At 42.2% G+C, this 21,080-nt stretch overlaps 1 protein-coding gene across 8 annotated transcripts in view; it reads left to right on the top strand.

Moving 5' to 3' along the window:
* The window catches only part of shank3a (SH3 and multiple ankyrin repeat domains 3a), a 557,029-nt gene that overhangs the window by 376,092 nt on the left and 159,857 nt on the right, over positions 1-21,080 (top strand). For all 8 annotated transcript variants that reach the window (XM_078419606.1, XM_078419609.1, XM_078419607.1 and 5 more), the window contains exon 15: positions 17,526-17,608. In XM_078419606.1, the coding sequence (XP_078275732.1) occupies positions 17,526-17,608 (83 nt within the window). The remainder of the gene's footprint in view (positions 1-17,525; positions 17,609-21,080) is intronic.

The following is a 21,080-nucleotide window of genomic DNA, read 5'->3' as shown; positions in this document are numbered from 1 at the left end:
GGGGACTGGACTTAGAATCTCAAAGCGAAATCAGTCTCGGAACAATGGGAGAGATTCTATAAGGAGATTCAAAGGATTCAGAGAAAGCATATACCAACAAAGAGAAAGGGTGGAACTGCCAAAACTACAACCTCGTGGGTTGCATGGAGCATAAGATCATAGAATAGATACAGCACAGAAAGAGACTAGAGCCACACACTAGTTACACCTCCAGTCCTTTCCCCCAGGCTTTTGAAAGTCACAGTGGAAGCTGCCTCCACCATACCTGCAAGCAGTGGATTCCAAATTACCTAAGAAAGCTGTGGTGGCAAGCATTCTCACTACATTTAAGAAGCATCTGGGTAAGCATTTGAATGCCATGGTAGGCTATTAATCAAGTGCTGGTAAATGTAACTAGTGTATTTTTTTATTTGATGGTCAGCATGGCTGTGATGGGGCAAAGAGCCTGAATGTGTGCTGCATGACACTTTGATTATCATCCCAGAATAATTCTCATAGATATTCCCTGGACATTCGCTAACATCTTCACATCCTTCCTATACCAAAATTGAACAATATGTCAGTTAGTTGAGGCCAAACCATCTATATTACGAAAACTCTTGTTTGTTTGTTTGTTTGTTCCTGAACTACAGCCAAAACGGTACACGATCGTGGGACAATTTTAGGCCCACCGTACTCACCGCCATCCCTTTGGTGCTAATGGAAGAGGTTTCATTGAAATCGGTGTTATATTTTTAAAGTTATTCACATTTTAAAGTTTAAATCTATCTCCTAGGGAGGGAGGGGGTGGAGGGAGGGGGGGAGGAGGATAAGGGGGGGGGAGGGGGAGAAGAGGGGAAGGGGGGAGGGAGGGAGGAGGGAAGGGGAGTGAGGGGGAGGAAGGGGGGAGGGGAAGAGGAGAGGGGGAGGAGGAGAGGGGGAGGGGGGGGGGAAGGAGAGGGTGCTGCACCAATGCAGGAGAGGTTTGGGCCCAACGGGTCTACTTGGTCTGGTTACTTTATAAAAGGATTCGCATAACGTCCCTTCTTTAAATGTACAACTTATAAAGCCCTGAATTGTGTGTGCCATGACACTTTCAATAATTGTGCACAAATATTCCCAAGTCATTCTTTTCTTAGACCACTTTTAGAACCGTATCGTTTAAACTACATTGCCTCTCCCTACCAAAATTCATCACCTCAAATTTCTCCATTTTAAGCTTCACCTACCATGTGCTTCTGTCCATTCAAACAGACTATCTACAATCATATCATATCATATCATATATATTCAGCCGGAAACAGGCCTTTTCGGCCCTCCAAGTCCGTGCCGCCCAGCGATCCCCGCACATTAACACTATCCTACACCCACTAGGGACAATTTTTACATTACCCAGCCAATTAACCTACATACCTGTACGTCTTTGGAGTGTGGGAGGAAACCGAAGATCTCGGAGAAAACCCACGCAGGTCACGGGGAGAACGTACAAACTCCTTACAGTGCAGCACCCGTAGTCAGGATCGAACCTGAGTCTCCGGCGCTGCATTCGCTGTAAAGCAGCAACTCTACCACTGCGCTACCGTGCCGCCTGCTGCAATCAGTCACTATCCCCTTTGCCATTCAGAATACTAACAAGCTTTGTGTCATCTGTAACTGTAGTACTTGTAGCTTGCCCTTTCCCAGAGTCTAAATCATTGATATGGATCATAAAAAGCCCCCACACTGATTCCAGGGGAAAGCCACTGTTTAGCTTCCTGCAATCTGAAATATAACCAACCAACATAATGCTCTACTGTCTTTTACTTAGCTCAAGAGTTAAGAGAGTTAATTTGTCGCATGCACCGGGACTGGAACAATAAAATTCTTACTTGCTGCGGCCTTGCAGTGCATTAAATGCAACAACACGACAAATAAATGTAAAATAAATTATCACTTATTCTAGGTAAACCAGACCACGATAGTGCAAGCCAAAGTATTTAGAGCATCTTTAATTGTGCGAAGTCCATAATAGTTTGGTGATGAAATAGGTTTGTGGTTAGGGTTACACAGGGTGATTCAAGAGCTTAATAGTTGATGGGAATAAGCCGTTTTTGAACTTGGTAACGATTCGCAGACTCCTGTATCTTCTTCCCGATGGTAGCAGCAAGAGAGAGAGAGAGTGTGACCAGGATTGTGTGGGTTATTGATGATATTATCTGTCTGCTTGATGCAGTACTTTCTGTAGATCCCTTTGATGGTGGGAGATGTAATTGTCCTGGCATTTCTCTGCGGCCCCCCTCATTCTTGGACATTTGAATTACTGAACCAATCCATAATACAACCATTCAGTATACTCTCCAACACACAGTGCATTCAGAAAGTATTCAGACCCCTTCACTTTTCCACATTTTGTTACGTTACAGCCTTATTTTAAAACGGATTAAATTCTTTTTTTTTTATCATCAATCTACATACAATACCCCAGAATTAAGAAGTGAAAACAGGTGTTTAGAAACTTGTGCCAATTAAAAAGAAATAACTGAAATATCACATATACATAAGTATTCAGACCCTCTGCTATGACACTCAAAATTGAGCTTAGGTTCATCCTGTTTCCATTGATTATCCTTGAGATGTTTCTACAACTTGATTGTTAAATTAATAACAATTGATAAATTAAATTGATAAATTAAATTGATTGGACATGATTTGGAAAGGCACACACCTCTCTATTTAAGGTCCCACAGTTGACAGTGCATGTCAGAGCAAAAACCACGCCATGAAGATGAAGGAATTGTCCATAGACCTCCGAGACAGGATTGTTTCGAGACACAGATCTGGGGAAGGGTATAAAACAATTTCTGCAGCATTGCAGGTCCTGAAGTGCACAGTGGCCTCCGTCAATCTTTAATGGAAGAACTTTGGAACCACCAGGACTCTTCAAAGAGCTGGCCGCCCGGCCAAACTGAGCAATCGGGGGTGAAAGGCCTTGGTCAGGGAGTTGACCAAGAACCCGATGGTCACTCTGACAGAGCTCCAGAGTTCCTCTATGAAGATGGGAGAATCTTCTACAAGGACAACTATATCTGCAGCACTCCACCAATCAGGCCTTTATGGTAGAGTGGCCAGATGGAAGCCACTCCTCAGTAAAAGGCACATGACAGTCAGCTTGGAATTTGCCAAAAGGCACCTAAAGGACTCTCGGACCATGAGAAACAAATTTCTCTGGTCTGATGAAACCAAGATTGAACTCTGGCCTGAATGCCAAGCGTCACGTCTGGAGGTAACCAGCCACCGCTCATCACCTGGCCAATACCATACCTACGGTGAAGCATGGTGGTGGCAGCATCATGCTGTGGGGATGTTTTTCAGCGGCAGGGACTGGGAGACTAAGAGACTGAAGAAGGGTCTCGACCTGAAATGTCACCCATTCCTTCTCTCCTGAGATGCTGCCTGACCCGCTGAGTTACTCCAGCATTTTGTGATACCTGCGATTTGTACCAGCATCTGCAGTTATTTTCCTACATTTCTTTCTCAATGCATCGATGTGCTGAGCAGAGGACAGATCATCAGAGATGTGTATGCCCAGGAACCTGAAGCTGTTGACCCTGTCCACCGCCTTCCTGCCAATGAAACATTATCCATTGCCTTTCCCTTCCTGAAGGAAACGGTCAGCTCTTTTGACTTTTTAATGTTGAGAGAAATATTATTATTCCGGCACCATTCAACCAGATCTTCCTTCTGTACCCATTAATGGTCCAACAACATTGTTGCCAAATTTAAAACTAGAGCTTTGTTTAGCTACACAGTGAGTATATAGAGTGTAAAACATCCGACTGACCATGCAGCCTTGAGGTGCTCCACGCAGATGGCCAGTGAGGAGGAGATATTCTTGCGATTTCATACTGATTGAGGTCTGTCCATGAGGAAGATGCATCGGGAGGAGCAGAGACCCAATTACCTGAATGTGCCAAGAACAAAACCCTGACATGTGTTCCAGTTATTCAGGTGATCCAGCGCAGGATGAAAAGCCTGCAAAATTGCTTCCTCTGTCAATATGTTGTTTAGTTAAGTTTACTTTAGTTTAGAGACAGGACCTGTTTCCATGCTCTTTGGCCCACCGACTTCACGCTGACCCGTGCACTAGTTCTATGTCCTACACACCAGGGGCAATTTACAGAAGCCAATTAACCTACAAACATGCATGTCTTTGGAATGTGGGAGGAAACCAGAGCACCCGGAGAACAAGCAAATTCCGCACAGACAGCACTCATGGTCAGGATTAAACCCAAGCCTTGGGCTGTGTGGCAGCAGCTCTCCCACTGCGCCACTGTTCTGCCATGGCAGTAGGCAAATTGAAGAGGCTCCAGGTTATTACTGAGGTAGGAGTTGATTTGATTTGAGGGGGAAGAGCAACCAGGACCCAGCGTGGGGGGAGCGGGGTAGAACAAAGGACAATGGGAACTCGGTGTGGGGGGACCGATGATGCGTGACGGAGGGGGAAGAACAATGGACAATGGAGGACCTGGCGTGGGGGGACCACCGTGAGGGAAGGGGGAGGAGGGGAAGTATAAAGGGGGAACTGGCGCGGGTGGGTGGGGGGGGGGGATTGTAACTTTGTAAACGCCCGTTTGGCCGACTATTTGCATAACTTGGCATGGTATGCAAGCAAAGAATTTCACGGTGACACATTTGACAATAAAGTATTCAATTCAATCAATTCAATTCAATTTAATTCCGCAGAGACCGTTCCCACCGCAACTCCCTGGTTAACTCATCCCTTCCCACCCAAACCACCCACTCCCCAGGTACTTTCCCCTGCATCTGCAAGAGATGCAACACCTGTCCCTATACCTCCTCCCTCTGTCCAAGGATCCCAACTGTCTTTACAGGTGAGGAAGAGGTTCACTTGCACCTCCTCCAACCTCATCTACTGTATCCGCTGTTCCAGGTGTGGACTCCTTTCTATCGGTGAGACCAAGCGCAGGATCGGCGATCGTTTCGCTGAACATCTACGCTCAGTCTGCTTAATCCTACCTGATCTCTCAATTGCTTAACACTTTAACTCCCCCTCCCATTCCCACACTGACCTTTCTGTCCTGGGCCTCCTCCATTGTCAGAGAGAGGCCAAACGCAAATTGGAGGAACAGCACCTCATATTTCACTTGGGCATCTTACACATATTGAATATTGACTTCTCTAACTTCAAGTAACCCTTGCATTCCCTCTCTCTCCATCCCTCCCCCTTCCAAGTCTCCAGCCAGTCTGACTGACCCCTTGATTCCATTGTATCTCTGTTTGCTTTGTTGTCACTTCTCCTAGCTAACAATGAACTAGTCTACATTTTCCTTGATCTCCATCTCTTTTGATCTCTTACACTTCCCTATCCCTGTAACTCCCTCTCCCTTGACGCCCAGTCTGAAGAAGGATCTCAATCCGAAACGTCACCCATTCCTTCCATCCAGAGATGCTGCCTGAGTTACTCCATCATTTTGTGTCTATCTTTGGTTAAAGATGTCTATTCCAGTCATCTAGTTAGTCTGCGCAAGGTTTAATTTTGCGATCAGAAAAACCATGAAGGCTGGACACTTTCCAAAGGTTCTGATATCACAGTGTCATTGGAGGCTGTGGGGGCTCATGAAGTTACATTATTGTACAGTTTTTCTTCAAAGCATGCATAGAAACCATTGTGTTCATCATGGGGGTGATGCATCATTGTCATTTGAGCTACTCAATTTCACTTTGTAAATAATGATGGCGTGCAATCTCTGCCTCAGTTTCGAAACGTCTATCTGAGCCTCCAGTTTAGACTAGAAGTGTTTCTTCGTATTCTTGATGCCTTCTGGAGATTGTACATGGGCTTCTTGTATGACCTCTTTTGTGATATTCCTTATTTTATATCCACACAATCATTGTCTCTTTTATTATTTTTATAATTGCTGTTTTTTCTGTGCCGGGAAGACTATTATCAATAGTGTTCCCCAGTGCTGTGTTTGTATTCAATTCCTTATGATGTGGAAGAGATGCAAATATCACAAATGTGACATGTATTTGAGAGTAAAGAGAAAATATATAATCTGCAGAAGATATAAATTATCTGGTGATTTGGACAAACAAGTATAATCCAGAGAAATGTAAAATCATGCACTTGGAAGATGCAATAAGGCAAGGGAATATACAGTAAACAAGAAAATATTTAATGCAATGAAGAAATAATGGGACTCTGGAGTGCAAGCCACAAATTCTTAAAGATAGCAGGATGCGCTGGCCCAGCTGAAAAACATCACAAACCCCCAGCTGGACCCCCTGCAGTTTGCAAACAGAGCCAATAGATTGGTGGATGACGCAGTCAACCTAGGCCTGCACTTCATCCTCCAGCACCTAGACCGCAAGGGGACCTATCTCAGGATTCTGTTTGTGGACTTTGGCTCTGCATTTAACACCATTGTGCCAGAGCTACCACACTCCAAACTCCCCACTCCAAGCACATCTCGGACCCGCAGACCCTCAGCATAGGAGCACCGCAAGGCTGCGTACTCTTCCCTCTCCTTTACTCTCTCTACACCAACGACTGCACCTCCACAGTCTCCTCTGTCAAGCTCCTCAAGTTTGCGGATGACACAACCCTGATTGGACTGATCCAGGATGGGGAGGAATCTGCCTACAGATGGGAAGTGATACAGCTGGCGTCCTGGTGCCATCGCAACAACCTGGAGCTCAATGCTCTTAAGACAGTGGAACTAATTGTAGACTTTCAAAGAGCTGCCCCTCCCCTCTCCCCACTCACCATCAACAACACCATAGTCACATCTGTGGAGTCATTTAAGTTCCTTGGAACCATCATCTCCAGGGACCTTAAATGGACGGCCACCATCGACTCCACAGTCAAAGAGGCCCAACAAAGGATGTACTGCCTGCGGCAGCTGAGGAAACACAATCTGCCACAGGCAATGATGGTCCAATTCTATACTGCTATCATTGAGTCCGTCCTCACCTTCTCCATCATGGTCTGGTTTGGCTCAGCCACCAAGCACGACATCCGGAGGCTGCAAACAGATCGATCGCACAGCTGAGAAGGTTGTTGGCTGCAACCTTCCCCCCATTGACGAACTGTACACAGCAAGGGCCTGGAAGCGAGCGGGCAAGATCATCTCTGACCCTTCTCACCCTGGCCACAAACTCGTTGAAGCACTTCCCTCTGGAAGGCGACTCCGGACTGTCAACGCAGCCACAGCCAGACATAAAAACAGCTTTTTTCCACGAGTGATAGTTCTACTCAATAACCAAAGTCGGTAGTTTCTTTTTTGCTCTGGTTTAGTTTCACCCACATGTTCAGACTGTAATGTTGTATCCTTATTGTTTTGATGTGTTTATGCTTTATTCTTAATTGTTAACTGTATGTTTGTGTTGTCATTTGTGAGCGGAGCACCAAGGCACATTCCTTGTATATGCACATACTTGGCCAATAAACTTATTCATTCATTCATTCATTCATTCATTCATTCATGTGTCAGTAAGATAGTTTTTAAAAAGCATATGAGCTGCTTTCCTTTATTTATTGAGGCAACAATTATAATCTAATTGGTATTGGATACAATTCCACAGCATAAAATAATTTATTTTGGAAAAGAGGAGGATGGATGAAAACTTTCCATCATTGTGTCCCATGGTGTATCAATATCACGCCCAGTGAAGGCGAGGATGCCATATGCCTTCTTCATCATCATGTGGGTCCTTGTCAAAGTCCTTGTTAAGGTCCACGTGGACAATGACTACTGCCCTGCTCTCGTCAATCCTCTAGGTCATCTCTTCAAAAAACTCAATCAGACTTATGGGTTTTCTACACACAAAGTGTCTTAACTATCCCTAGTCAGTCCTGGAATTTGGGAGCAGATTGGGTAATAGCCAAGTATGATGAACAAATGTGGTACGTTTGTTACAATACCAAGAAACAGCTGAAAGCACTGACTAAAACAAGGGCAATGTGATTGGCTGTAAATCTGAAGACAAGCTGCAGAACTGCAGGTCTCTTGGTAAATTGTTCCAATATAAGCACAATACTGCCATCTATTTGATAATGTAAGGTCATACAGGTCCACATCCATAAAAAAAGGACAAATCCATTGTGGTTAAATAATACTGCCTTTCTTAACTAATCGATCAGCAAAATTATGGAAAGCAGAGGGGACAATAATAACAATTGGAGCTCATTCACCAATAACTCGTTCACTGATGCTCAGTTTGAATTTCAATTGTACCGTTTGGCACCAGGCCTCAGCACCTTGGACATTCCAGCATCATTTGGCTCAATGTGGTATCAAATGACCCCACTAAACCTGAAGTCAATGAAGTTGTGCTTAGCATAAAGGAAGGAAGTTTATGGTTACTCAAAATTGTATACTTCAGCCCTTGGACATTGTTCAGGAATCCCTTAGGGCAATTTTTTTGAGATCCAACAAACTTAATCAACAATCATCCCTCATCGAAGAGGCCAAATGTGGTCATAAGATATTCAGTTCTATTTCCCATTCCTTAGCTAAAATGGCCTCCAATATTTGCAGCAAGAACTAAATAATATTCAGGCATGGCTGATAACTGTCAAGTAACATTTGTGCCACATAAGTGCCAGTAAATTGCCCCAGTTTGGATGGTAGCAGGAGAATCAGAGAAAGTTGATAGATGTGTGAAGAAGAATTTCAGGGGAAATAAGTGGGAAGTGTGGAACTGTAGGTGTATGCTCTGACTGCAAACACAGACGTATTGGCCAAATGGTCTCCTTTAGTTTCAGGAATGGTATTACGTTTGCTTGTCTCCATTGAACAGAACATTCAGTTGACCAGTTACATATGTAATATGGCAATACCTGCAGGTCAGAAGCTGGCTATCTTATATTGATTGAGTGACTCACCTCTGACTCTACAAAACATTCCACAATCTACAACAGTCTGATGAAATACTCTCTCCTTGCCAGAATGAATTGACAGCATCCAAAACAAAGCAACCACATCCATCAACTATGAATGACAGCCATATACTAAACATAAAATGCACTAACTCATCAAAACTTCTTCAGCATATTCCAAACGCATGACCTCTAGAATTTAGAGTTACAAGGGATGCAGTCACATTAGAACACTATCACCTAAACCTTTTTACAACTTGCACAGTAGCCCTTGGAAATAATTCACAAATTTGTCATAGCTATTGGGTCTAAACTCTAAAATTCCTTATACTAAAGCAATGTTGTAGTCCTTTCATCAGATGGACTATAATTATTCAAGATTGCAGCTCACTGCTACCTGAGAATATAAGAACAATACAGCACAAGAACGGGGCCTCTGGTACCATGATGCAAAGTTAAACTAACCTCATTTGCGTGCACACGATGCATAACCCTCCATCCCTGCATTTTCATGTGTTTGCCCAAAAGCTTCTTAAATGTTACTATCACATCTGCTTCCACAACCTCTCTGGCTAGTGTGTACTAAGCACCTCCATTCTCTGTAATAGCTTTGTTAAACTTACACATCTTTTAAAACTTTCTTTCTCTTCTTCTACCCTCTCGTAGATGATATTTCCACTCTAGACAAAATGGGTCTGACCATCTACCTTAACCATGTGTCCCTCATAGTTTTATAAACTTCTAGGAGGACTCCCTTCAGTATCCAGAACTCCGGAATAAAAAACAATCTAGGTTTGTCCAATCTCTCCTTTATTGTAGAGAATATTCTCTAATCCAGGAAACATCTTGGTAAGGAAAGGACTGCTGATTCTGGTTTAAACCGAAGATAGACACAAAAAGCTGGAGTAACTCAGCAGGACAGAGAGCATCTCTGGAGAAAAGGAATGACGTTTCGGGTCGAGGCCCTACCTCAGACTGAGGGACCCAAAACGTCATTCTTTTTCTCCAGAGGTGCTGTCTGACCCGCTGAGTTACTCCAGCTTTTGTGTCCTTCCTGTAATGTGGCAGCAGAACTTTTCACAATTTTAGGGGTGGCACAATGGCACATGAGTTGCTGCCTTGTGGCACCAGAGTCCAGGGTTCGATCCTGACCTCAGGTGCTGTCCGTACAGAGTGTGTACATTCTCACTGTGAGGGTTTTCTCTGGGTGTTTCCTCTAAGGAAATTAAAGCTCTCACTTTGACATCATTGAGTTGATTGAGGCATGTATTCCACCGCACATCCTGAAGTCGATAACTAGCTCCTTCGTCTTGCTGACATTGGGGGAGAGGTTGTTGTCCAGTTACTAGGTTTTCTATCTCCTTTCTGTATTCTGTCTCAACATTATTTGTTATACAATCCATCACAGTGGTGTCACGTCCAGACTTATAGATGGAGTTAGAGCCAAATTTGGCTGCAAAGACGTGCACATATAGGGAGTATAGTAGGGGACTGAAATGCATTCTTGCAAGGCACTGGTATATGAGAATTACTGTGGGGGAGATGTCACCTATGGTCACCGATTGTAGTCTGTCGTTCAGAAAGTCGGACCTAGTGGGGGGTGAGGGGGTGAGATGCTGGGAGGTAGTCATTAAGGCATGGTATCTTACTTTTCTTTAACACCAAGATACTTTTCCTTGGCAATAAGATGATAGAGATCGTCTTGAAAGTGAGGACCTCAGAATAGATTATCAAGAAGTTAAAGATTAATGTAAATATCTCTGCCAGTTGATAAGCACTCATCCTGAGGATGTGGCCAGTAACTTTCCACGGATTCACTATCAGAAAGGCAGATCTTTCGACTGCCTTGGGTACAGGCACACCCACGACTGGTGGGCAAGGTGATGTTCCTCCATTGACCTTCTGTTCAAAGCATGTGTAGAATGCATTGAGCTCATCAGGGGGGCACCCATTGTTGCCAGCCCGTCTTCGCTTCGTAGCTCATTAGAGCGTACAAGTGTTGTGACAATCTAAGGGCTATCTATGTGATTACCTCAGGACTCCAAGTTGGTCCAGAATTCCCTCTTGGCATCCTTAATGGCTATGCAAAGATTTCTTACAGCTCAGGGTTATTTGATTTAAATGCTGCAGACTTGGACTTTACCTAGGAATGGACCACGGTTTATCCATAATTTCCAGTTGGGGAATGCGCGTATCGTCTTCTGTGGTACACATTCTTCCACTCACTTGCTGATGAAGCCTGTGACAGCAGTAGCATATTGATCTAGGTTAACTGCAAAGTTCTTGAATATGGACCAGTCCACCAACTGAAAGCATTTGCGAAGGATCTCGTCTGTTTCCACAGACCAGCACCGCAAAACCTTGTAAGCAGGGGTTAGAAGCACAGCCATGTGATCAGAATTACCAAAGTGTGGTCTGGAAATGAAGTGGTGTGCATTTTTGATAGTTGTGTAGCAGGAGTAGAGGGTATTTTGGGCTCTGGTTGGGCAAGAGATGTACTGATAGTATTTTGGCAGCACCTTGAGTTTGGTGTAATTGAAGTCCCCAGCGATTATGAATAAGGTCTTGGGATATTTTGTTTCAAGGCTATTTGTGATGATGTGCAGTTCTTCAAATGCAAGCATAGCATCAGCCTAGGGTGTGATGTAGACTGTTGTCAGGATAGCCAAAGTAAGTTCCTGTGGCATGTAGCAGAGACAACATTTCATAAGAAATTGTAGTTCTGGAGAGCAGGAGCTTGCACATTTGAGTACCTTGCGGAGTTCTTTAGAAAGAAAACCCCCCTCCACCATTAACCTCACCCGAGGACTCCATGCGGTTCAAAGACAGAATCTTTCTGCTTGAACGACACAGTCAGGTAAGGCGTGGGTGAGCCATGTTTCTGTAAAACAGAGCACATAGCAGTTCCTCAATTCTCTAAGGTAGGTAGGTCTAGCTTTAAATTCATCCAGTTTGTTCTCAATAGCTTGTATATTTACCAACAGTAAGGCTCACTGGCTTAAAAAATTCTGGCTTATCCATACGGCCCTTCCAAAAATGAATAAACAACGGTCTATTCCTCCGTCCTCTGGGACTTCAAATGTTGCTAGAGAGAATCCAGCGATCTCCGACAAGGCTCCAGCAATCTCCTCACTTGTCTTTCTCACTAGCCTGGGATTGATCCCATCAGACGTTGAACATTTATGTATCTTAATGTTCTTCAATATACCCAATACCTCCTCCTTGATATCAGCATGCCCTACAATCTTGTGCCATCTTATGCTGATCTCATTATTCTCCAAGTCCTTCTCCTTGGAGAATACCAATATAAAGCAGAATCTCATTTAGAACCTCAGTCACTTTCTCAAGCCTCAGACACAAATTCCATCTTTTGTTCTTGAGTGGTCGTACCCACTCCCTAGCTACACTCTTGATTTTAGTGTTAATCTTCTCAGGTTCAGGATTTGCAGCTTTTCCAACAACTCTACAAACCAAAAATGGATGGAACGAACACCAAGTTCCCACATCATAGTGTAAAAGGTTTGGAACAGTCCTCACCCATCACACTAGTACCACACTTCCAAATCAATCTCTGGTATCCTACATCTCCCTCATCCACAATCTAATATATCCTGATATACTGTGGCATTCACTACAGGACACTGCCACATTCATCACTATAAAACATTTATATTCTATAATATATAAATTATCTCACCCATTAATTTCCCCATTATATACCGATTCACCACACAACCTCACTAACTCTTTAATGTATACTTCGTTTAAACTTGTGTTTATCCGAGACCACCTTATAATTTACACATTTCAGTCCAACACTGAATACCCAACCACTCATAATAATGTTCTCTGACTTAACCATCTCTAGTACTGAGATGGCCACAGATAGGCACTCTACTGACACTCTGATATTTAGCATACCACTTAATATACTGTTGTCTAATATATCCACACCCCGTTCTTTCACACTCACTGTAATACTGCAATCTTGCTTTGAGCAGAAGGCCAACAGGACAATGACATCTGTCTCGTCAGACTCGAGTGTGCTTTTCCCAGGCTCACTATTGCACATGCAAGAATGGAGGGATATGCCATCTTGATGCTAAGAAAGCACACCAACACCTCTACTTCCTGAGAAAGATTAGGAAGTTGGGCATGTCCACAATAATTCTCACCAATTTCTACAGATGCACCATAGAATGCATTTTATCGGGATACATCATAGTATGGTTTGGGAGCTGATCCATCCAAGACCGCAAGAAATTGCAGAGTTGTGAACATAGCCCAAACCATCACCCAAACCAACCTCCCTTCCATTGACTCTATCTACACCATGCTGCCTCGACTAGGCCACCAGCATAATCAAAAACCATTCTCACCTGGTCGTTCCCTTTTCTCCCCTCTCCCATCAGGCAAAGAGGTACAGAGTTTGAAACTGCATATTTCCAGATTCAGGGACAGTTTCTTTCCAACTGTTATCAGGCAATTGAACCATCCTCTCACCAGCTACAGCTGACCTCCCACCTAACTCAGTTTTAGTTTATTGTCACGTGTACGGAAGTACAGGGAAAAGTTTTTTGTTGCTAACCAGTCAGCAGAAAGACAATACATGATTACAATCAAGCCATTTATGGTGTATAGATACATGATAGGGGAATAACTTTTAGTGCAAGTAAAGTCCGATCAAAGATAGTCCGAGGGTCACCAATGAGGTAGATAGGTCAGGACTGCTCTCTAGTTATGGTAGGATGGTTCAGTTCCCTGATAACAGTTGGGAAGAAACTGTTTTCATTGCAACCTACGAACTATATTTTATCGGACTTTGGCGTGCATTAAATATTGTACCCTTTATGCTTTGTCATGGTGGACGGCTTCTTTGACTGGATAGCACACAACTATAAGCTTTTTCACTGTACCTTGGTACACGTAATAATGATAAACTAAACTAAACTGTACATCTTTCATTGTGGTGGGAATAATAATATAGTGGTTAGGTTACTATAGATCTGAGCTATTAATCTGGGAACAACAGTGGAATTTAAATTATGATGGATAAATCAGGATCTGAAAGGTTGTATTGGTAATGGTAACCATAAACCCATGAGTATTAGATTGTCACATCTAGTTCACATCTATTAGTATTACCCATGAGTATTAGATTGTCACATCTAGTCCATCTGGTTCACTTATGCCCTATGATGAATGAAATCTACCATCATTGCTGAATCTGGTGATTGCAGCTGTGTCTTAGCTGCCCTGTTCTCTAGCCTACAATAAATGCTGGCTTATGTGATACCGACATAATGCCAATAAATGATTGAAAAATGTGCTGATATAATGCACAAAGCTCAAATCGATGTATATTACTAAAACTCTCATCTTGTGCTTATATATATTGCATTTTAGTACGTGCCCGAAATACAGCCAAAACGGTACACGATAGCGCAACAATCTTCCTCACCATTGTCCTGCGGTTCAAATGGTTGTTATATTTTTAAAGTTTTTCACATTTTAAACTTTAAAAATCACCTTTTAAAAACTTTAATAAATCCCTTTTCCACCTGCCCTGCCCGTCAGCCGTGTTCGACGTCACAATGGGAACCCAATAGCTCTGCGTCTGCGCAGTTGGGGCCCGTTGATCTAATACAGATGCTCCCCGACTTACGATGCTTCGACTTACGATATTTTGACTTTGCGCTGGTGCAGACGACAACGACCCGTAGTGATCATGCATGCGTGCTACAGAGAAGAGCTTGCAGATTTTTTTAAAGTGCAAGGGCCACAATGAGATTTATAGGAAGATCCTGAGTATATGTCTAGTGTAGATTGTAGCATTTAAAGAAGTAAGATCCCACAGAAAACAATGAAATAATGACTGAGTAATATATTTTAGGTGTTGGTTGAGGGATAAATATTGACTAGCATGTCAATGTGCACTCTTCAAATATAATGATATTTGATCTTTTACATCAATATGAAATATTAGACAATCCACAGTTATTAGCTCAAAGTAAAGATTCTGACGATGCATGCTTCCTTGGTACTCAAGAAAGTAGCTTGTCCCACTTAGGTGATTTTTTTGGCGACTGCCGGCAACTGTCAAAGACGTAGCAGATCGCCAAACTTTTATTTTACCCGACGACAATGACCACGACAATGCCGAGTCAGGTCGAGATTACAGCGTCTTCGGAAACATCGCGAAATTCCCACGCTGTCAATGCTTCTCCGGCGTCCTAATTTTCGCTGAAATCACTGACAAGTCGGTAAGTACTTGAGAGTTTTGAACTATAACATCTTGTATGGGTTACTTAAAAACCAAGCATCACTGTACCAAGGCATAAACTGGATTTACTTCCAGTTTACTAATAGCTGTATTAAAAAAAAAAATTTTTTTAAGTGGTTCAGTGAATTTTTGTGAAAAGTGTGTGGGCATTCTTTGAAAATGTAAGGGAGATGCATATCTGGTTTCTGTGTTGCATATCTGGGTTTGGAGCTCACTTTAAATGTAATGGCTGATGGCCAAAAACATCGCGAAAATTCCCACGCTTACCTGACCGTCAAACTGTCGCCTCCAATCTACCTGTCAAATGTCCTGACGGTAAATAAATTGGTTAAACACAAGCATTTTATGGTATTTTGAAATGACTTTACTTATTTTAATATTATGTGCTTCTAAATGCATCTTAAGAGAACCTATCAAACCTGGGGACAGCATGCAACAGCAACCACAATAAGCTACGATACCTGGTGACAAGCCAGCTGTCGCCGAGAGATTTCAAACCGTTTGATTTCTCGGTGACGCGCCGAGATCCACTACGATCCACAACGATCTTTGGAAGACTCCTCACGATCGTGCTCGCGACACCCCGGCGAACTGTCGGCGACAGCCTAGTCGCCGGCAGTCGCCTTAAAATCGCTTCAGTGGAACAGGCCCTTCAGTCTGAACCTTCAAACAGATAATTTCTTGAAAGAAAGTATTACACATGGAACCAAGGCGATATTTGTTAATAATTTTTAGGATAAACTCGTGCGAATAAAAAGGACAATTAATATGCTGCTTAGTAATTTATATGTTAACATTTTTACCTATTTACTAGACCAAGTGGACCCGTTGGGCCCAAACCTGCATTGGTGCAGCACCCTCTCCCCCCCGCCTCCATCTCCCCTCCCCCACCCTCCCTTCCCCGCTCACCCTCCCTTCCCCCTCCCCCTCCCTCCCTCATCCCCCCTCCTCCCCTCCCCCCCTCCCTCCACCCCCTCCCCCGCTCAACCCCCCTTATCCTCCCTCCACCCCCCTCCCTCCACCCCCCTCCCCTTCCCCTCCCCCCGCTCAACCCCCCTTATCCTCCCTCCACCCCCCTCCCTCCACCCCCCTCCACCCCCTCAACCCCCTCAACCCCCCTTATCCTCGCTCCACCCCCCTTCCCTCCCTCCCTTCCTTCCCTCCTCCCTCCCTAGGAGATAGATTTAATCTCTAAAATGTGAATAACTTTAAAAATATAACACCAATTTCAATGAAACCTCCATTAGCACCAAAGGGATGATGGTGAGTAAGGTGGGCCTAAAATTGTCGCACTATTGTGTACTGTTTTGGCTGTAGTTTAGGAACAAACAAACAAACAAACGAGGATTTTAGTGTATAGATATTCTTGTTCATGAAGGAAGGCATGTGGATTTACTCAGTGAACAAAAATAATTTGCTGAATATCTTTTAGGGGACCTGGGTTCTCGTAGGTCTCTTATTTGTTGAATGTTGTTACAGGGGGTTTATATATCATTTTGAGATGCACAATTAATTTATTTACTGTCTTATTTCTGTACTAAATATAAATATTTACTATAAAGTGATGTAAATCTCAAGGTTGGCTTATGTTAGATTTTGTTGGCAAAATCTATCCAGATTTCTCCTGCTTACTTGCTAATTGTTCACACACACTTATGCTTGCAGCAGACAAGAAACACATTATTTTTCCCTCTAGCAGCAAGTGTGTATCAGTGTCCCCTAGATCCCATAGAGGTTACATTGCATATAATTAATGCCCAGCTGCTGGCTTATGTGAGAAACGTCAACTGGAATGTTAGATCAGCGCTAGCTTGATTTCTTCCCAGCAACCCCTGATCTCCCTCCCAACTATGTTTAATGCAAGAGCCCATATAGATGGGAGAGAAAAGAGGCTAGGGGTGGGGTTTGTGTGGAGGAGGGAGAATAAGACATGCATGCTGCTTGAGTGACTGAGGGGTGTGTGCGTGTGTATGTGTTTGTGTGTGTGGTGTGAAAATGTGCGTGTGCTTGCGTGTTAGTGATTTCAGCAGCTAAGACCAGTTTTAATTTATCAGCTGGAATATCTGAGAAGAGAAAAAAAGCGCGCGCCACACACACACACACACACACACACACACACACACACACACACACACACACACACACACACACACACACACACACACACACACACACACACACTGCTGGAGTAATACACACACACACACATAGACACTCATACACACATACATACACACACACACACACACACACACACACACACACACACACACGCATACACACATACACAGTCAAGATTTTGCTGCTGCTGAATGCTGGTAATCACCTTTTGAAGATGGTTGTGAAAAGTAATCCAGCACCCCTCTTCTCTTTCTCTCACAGTGATTATGTCATCGAAGAGAAGACGGCACTGCTTCAGAAAAAAGAAAACGAGGGATATGGCTTTGTCCTCCGAGGAGCTAAAGGTGGGATTTGCTGCATTACTGATTCCTTTTTTTCCCTTTGTTAAGTACCCAGACACATACTGAGCTGAAATCTTAATAGTACTCCTCTGGATGGGAATTTGATTTTTGTCTTGAGAATTTTCCACACTGCTACTGTAATCTCTTGCAAATGCATTTCAGTTTAATAGCTCGTGTCAGAATTGTTAGGTTGGTTTCTGCATCTTCAAGCTTTGTCATTCTTGCAACATGATCAGGAACCATTGTTATAGCCGTATGTTAGAGAGATGGGCAGAATAAATGCATGCTTTACTATAGACAACGTTCTATTCATCTCATTCTTCATCATTGCAGGCTGCATTGTACACTGCAGCTGGGTACAGACAACAGAATATTTAAATGTATCATTGTTAAATACTTGCTATTGTAGCGAAAAATTATGTTTGCCACTTCCCTCTGTATTGAAAATATTTCAATGCAAACCTTTGAACTAAGTAAATGAAGGTCTATTTGAAAAAGTCGATCTCTGTTAAAATCTCTGTTGTGCCTGAGGCACAACAGCCTTTCTTCCCTGACTGGAATGGACTGTACTTCCTCTGGACTGGTACTATAACATATCTGCAAATCAAGCTGTGTCCATATAATCATGGCAGCCATCACCACTTAACTTTGAAAGTGTGTGTTTGTGTGTGCGTTCTTTCCTGTGTGTGCTTGTGTGCATCTGACGCTGCAAATGTGTGTGTTTGTGACTGTAAGTGCATATATATATATGTTTTATGTTTTTGCCCACTTATGTATAAATAGGTGCACATATATATATACAATATGTTCAGCTGGCATTTGTCAAAAAAATGTTTCTGTCACAATATCCATAACCCTATCCAGGTACAACATGAATCCCTTTATAATGTCCAGTCTCTGTTCATTATCAAATTTCATGCAACCAAATTAACCTGTACTTTAATGTTTTATCTCTGCCTCCATAGTATGTAAGATGATTCACTGTCCATCCCTATATCGAACACAAGATTAACCACCACCCTCCGTGTAAAACATTTCCCCCTCATGTTCCTATTAAATCTTTCCCCTCTCACCTTAAACACATGTCTTGACCTTTTTTTGGACAATTTAGAATTTAATACCTGTGCCTCAGTTATATCTTCCTGGACATCCTTTAATATTTTCTGTAAACGCTGCCCAGTCCTCTTTGGTATGCAATAGTTTGTTCTCCCCATTCCTTACTTTGTATATATCAAGCTTAAATGCTATTTATTGTCATCGATGGGAGTTATTGCCCTTTATTTTGTTTTACTTAATACAATTTATTGTATCTTTCTGTTGTTCAAACTACTCATCATGTTCCTTTAACAGAATCTGTGCTTTTTCAGATAATGAGATTAATTGTTTGCAACTCTAATGTATGTAATGAAATTCACTGTACTTTGTTAAATTATAGTTAATACCCTCGGTCATTCACTATCTGTGCTCTATTGCATATAGTGGGATTCTACTGTACAAATAGCGATTTTTTCACTTGTCTTCTTAATATTGTAAATAACTGGATTCATTAAGGAACTCTCTATTTGAATGAGGGTGTACTCCATCCATTCCTTATTGTACCAAGGGAATTCCCTATCAATATCACTGAAAGCTTAATATTCAATGACTACCTCTCTGTTGTATTCATCAAAATTCACTATTCATCCCAAATAATAATAGTGAATTTAATTCATCTATTGTCTTAAATAGGATGGCCAATCTATTCCTTATAATATATAAATGGATGTGGTATCTGTTCCTGTTCCTCTATTGTAAACAACAAGACTAGATTTTTATCCATTGATTGAGTGTTAGCAAAATTCACAGTTCATCCATCCATTGTATGAGGTAGAGTTCATTCTCTGTCCCTCTGTTGCATCCAACAAGGTCAGCTGTTCATTTCTATACTGTACGAAATAGAATTCACTTTGAATCATTCTATTGTATTCCATTCACTACTTTCATTATTTATAACCAACACCCTTTCTTTTTATTATATAAAATGTAATATCTGTCACAGTAGCGTTTACATTAGACTTTCCGCCTATCATCTTGTGCATGACAACGTTAAATGCTTAATCCTCTGACTTATGTTAAATTATTTACAGTCCATATCTTTGTTACTTATAGTTAACCTCAATGTCCACCTATCCATTATATATAAATATATATATATATATATATATATATATATATATATAGGATTTTATTATTTAATATATATAACAAGATAAATTATCCATTCCTCATTTTCAGATAAATGGGGTTTACTGCAAGTCCACTGTTTGGTTAGAACCAGATTCATCATCATTCTCTCTGCTCTAGGTATCACCATCCATCCCTTTATGGTAAAAACATGGATTCAGTGTTTGTCCCTCTATATTATATATCATGATTCACTACCTATGCCTCTATTGCATTAAAAAATCTCACTTTTCTTATCTGTATCGTGTGAAGATTCACTTTATTTCCTTCTATTTTATATAATGAGTCATTCCTGCTCTTTAATCCATCTATTGTATGAAAAATGATTCATCAACCATCACCTTTTAACAGTAAGATTCACCATCCATACTGCTGCTCCATATAGAGTCATATCTGTCCCTCTGTTGTACTAACTAGATACACTATCAGTACCTCAGTTGTGAGTAATGAGAATTATCATCCATCCGACCACATTACATGATCCACTGTTGCACATGATGTGATTCATTGTTGATCCCTCTTAACATGATTCACAGTCCATCATTAGCTTTTAGTTTAGATTAGAGATAGAGCATGAAAACAGGCCCTTCGGCCCACCGTTCGCATTGACCAATGATCTCCCATACACTAGTTCTATCCTACACCACTCGGGACAATTCGCAGAAGCCAATCAACCTACAAACCTGCACATCATTGAAATGTGGGAGGAAACCAGAGCACCCAGAGAAAACCCCCGTTATCACAGGGAGAATATTCAAACTCTGTACAGACAACACTCGTAGTCAGGATCAAACCCGGGTCTCTGGTGCTGTAAGTCAGTAACTCTACTTTTTGCACCATTACGACAGGGTAAACTAATAATGTATAGCATTTTCTTTGACTGGATCGCACGTAAGCAGAATCTTTTCACTGTACTTCGGTACACGTGACAATAATAAACTAAACTAACTCAATTATGTATAACAGATTTCACTTTTGGTCATATCAATGTTTAAGCCTTTCTGTCTATCCCCCATATTGTTTTCTTTCTTTTATTTGATGAGATTCTATTTATATATGACATTAATTTGTTCCCTTCAGTGAATTTGAAGGATTTTGTAAATACACCGTTGGTGATGTCTTTCCACTGCCTTGAGGCACCCGTGGTAGATTGTTCAAAGTTTAAAAGCATATAAGTGGGCAATGATCGCTAGTGCCTGTTAGACCAGATTCGATGTTGTGATATTTTCTTAGTTGACCAAAGGCTTGGCTG

This window comes from Rhinoraja longicauda, chromosome 23 (assembly GCF_053455715.1).
Source record: "Rhinoraja longicauda isolate Sanriku21f chromosome 23, sRhiLon1.1, whole genome shotgun sequence".
NCBI classification, from domain to species: Eukaryota; Metazoa; Chordata; class Chondrichthyes; order Rajiformes; family Arhynchobatidae; genus Rhinoraja; species Rhinoraja longicauda.
Note: the sequence above shows the minus strand (reverse complement) of the source record. Positions and strands in the feature narration are given on the sequence as shown.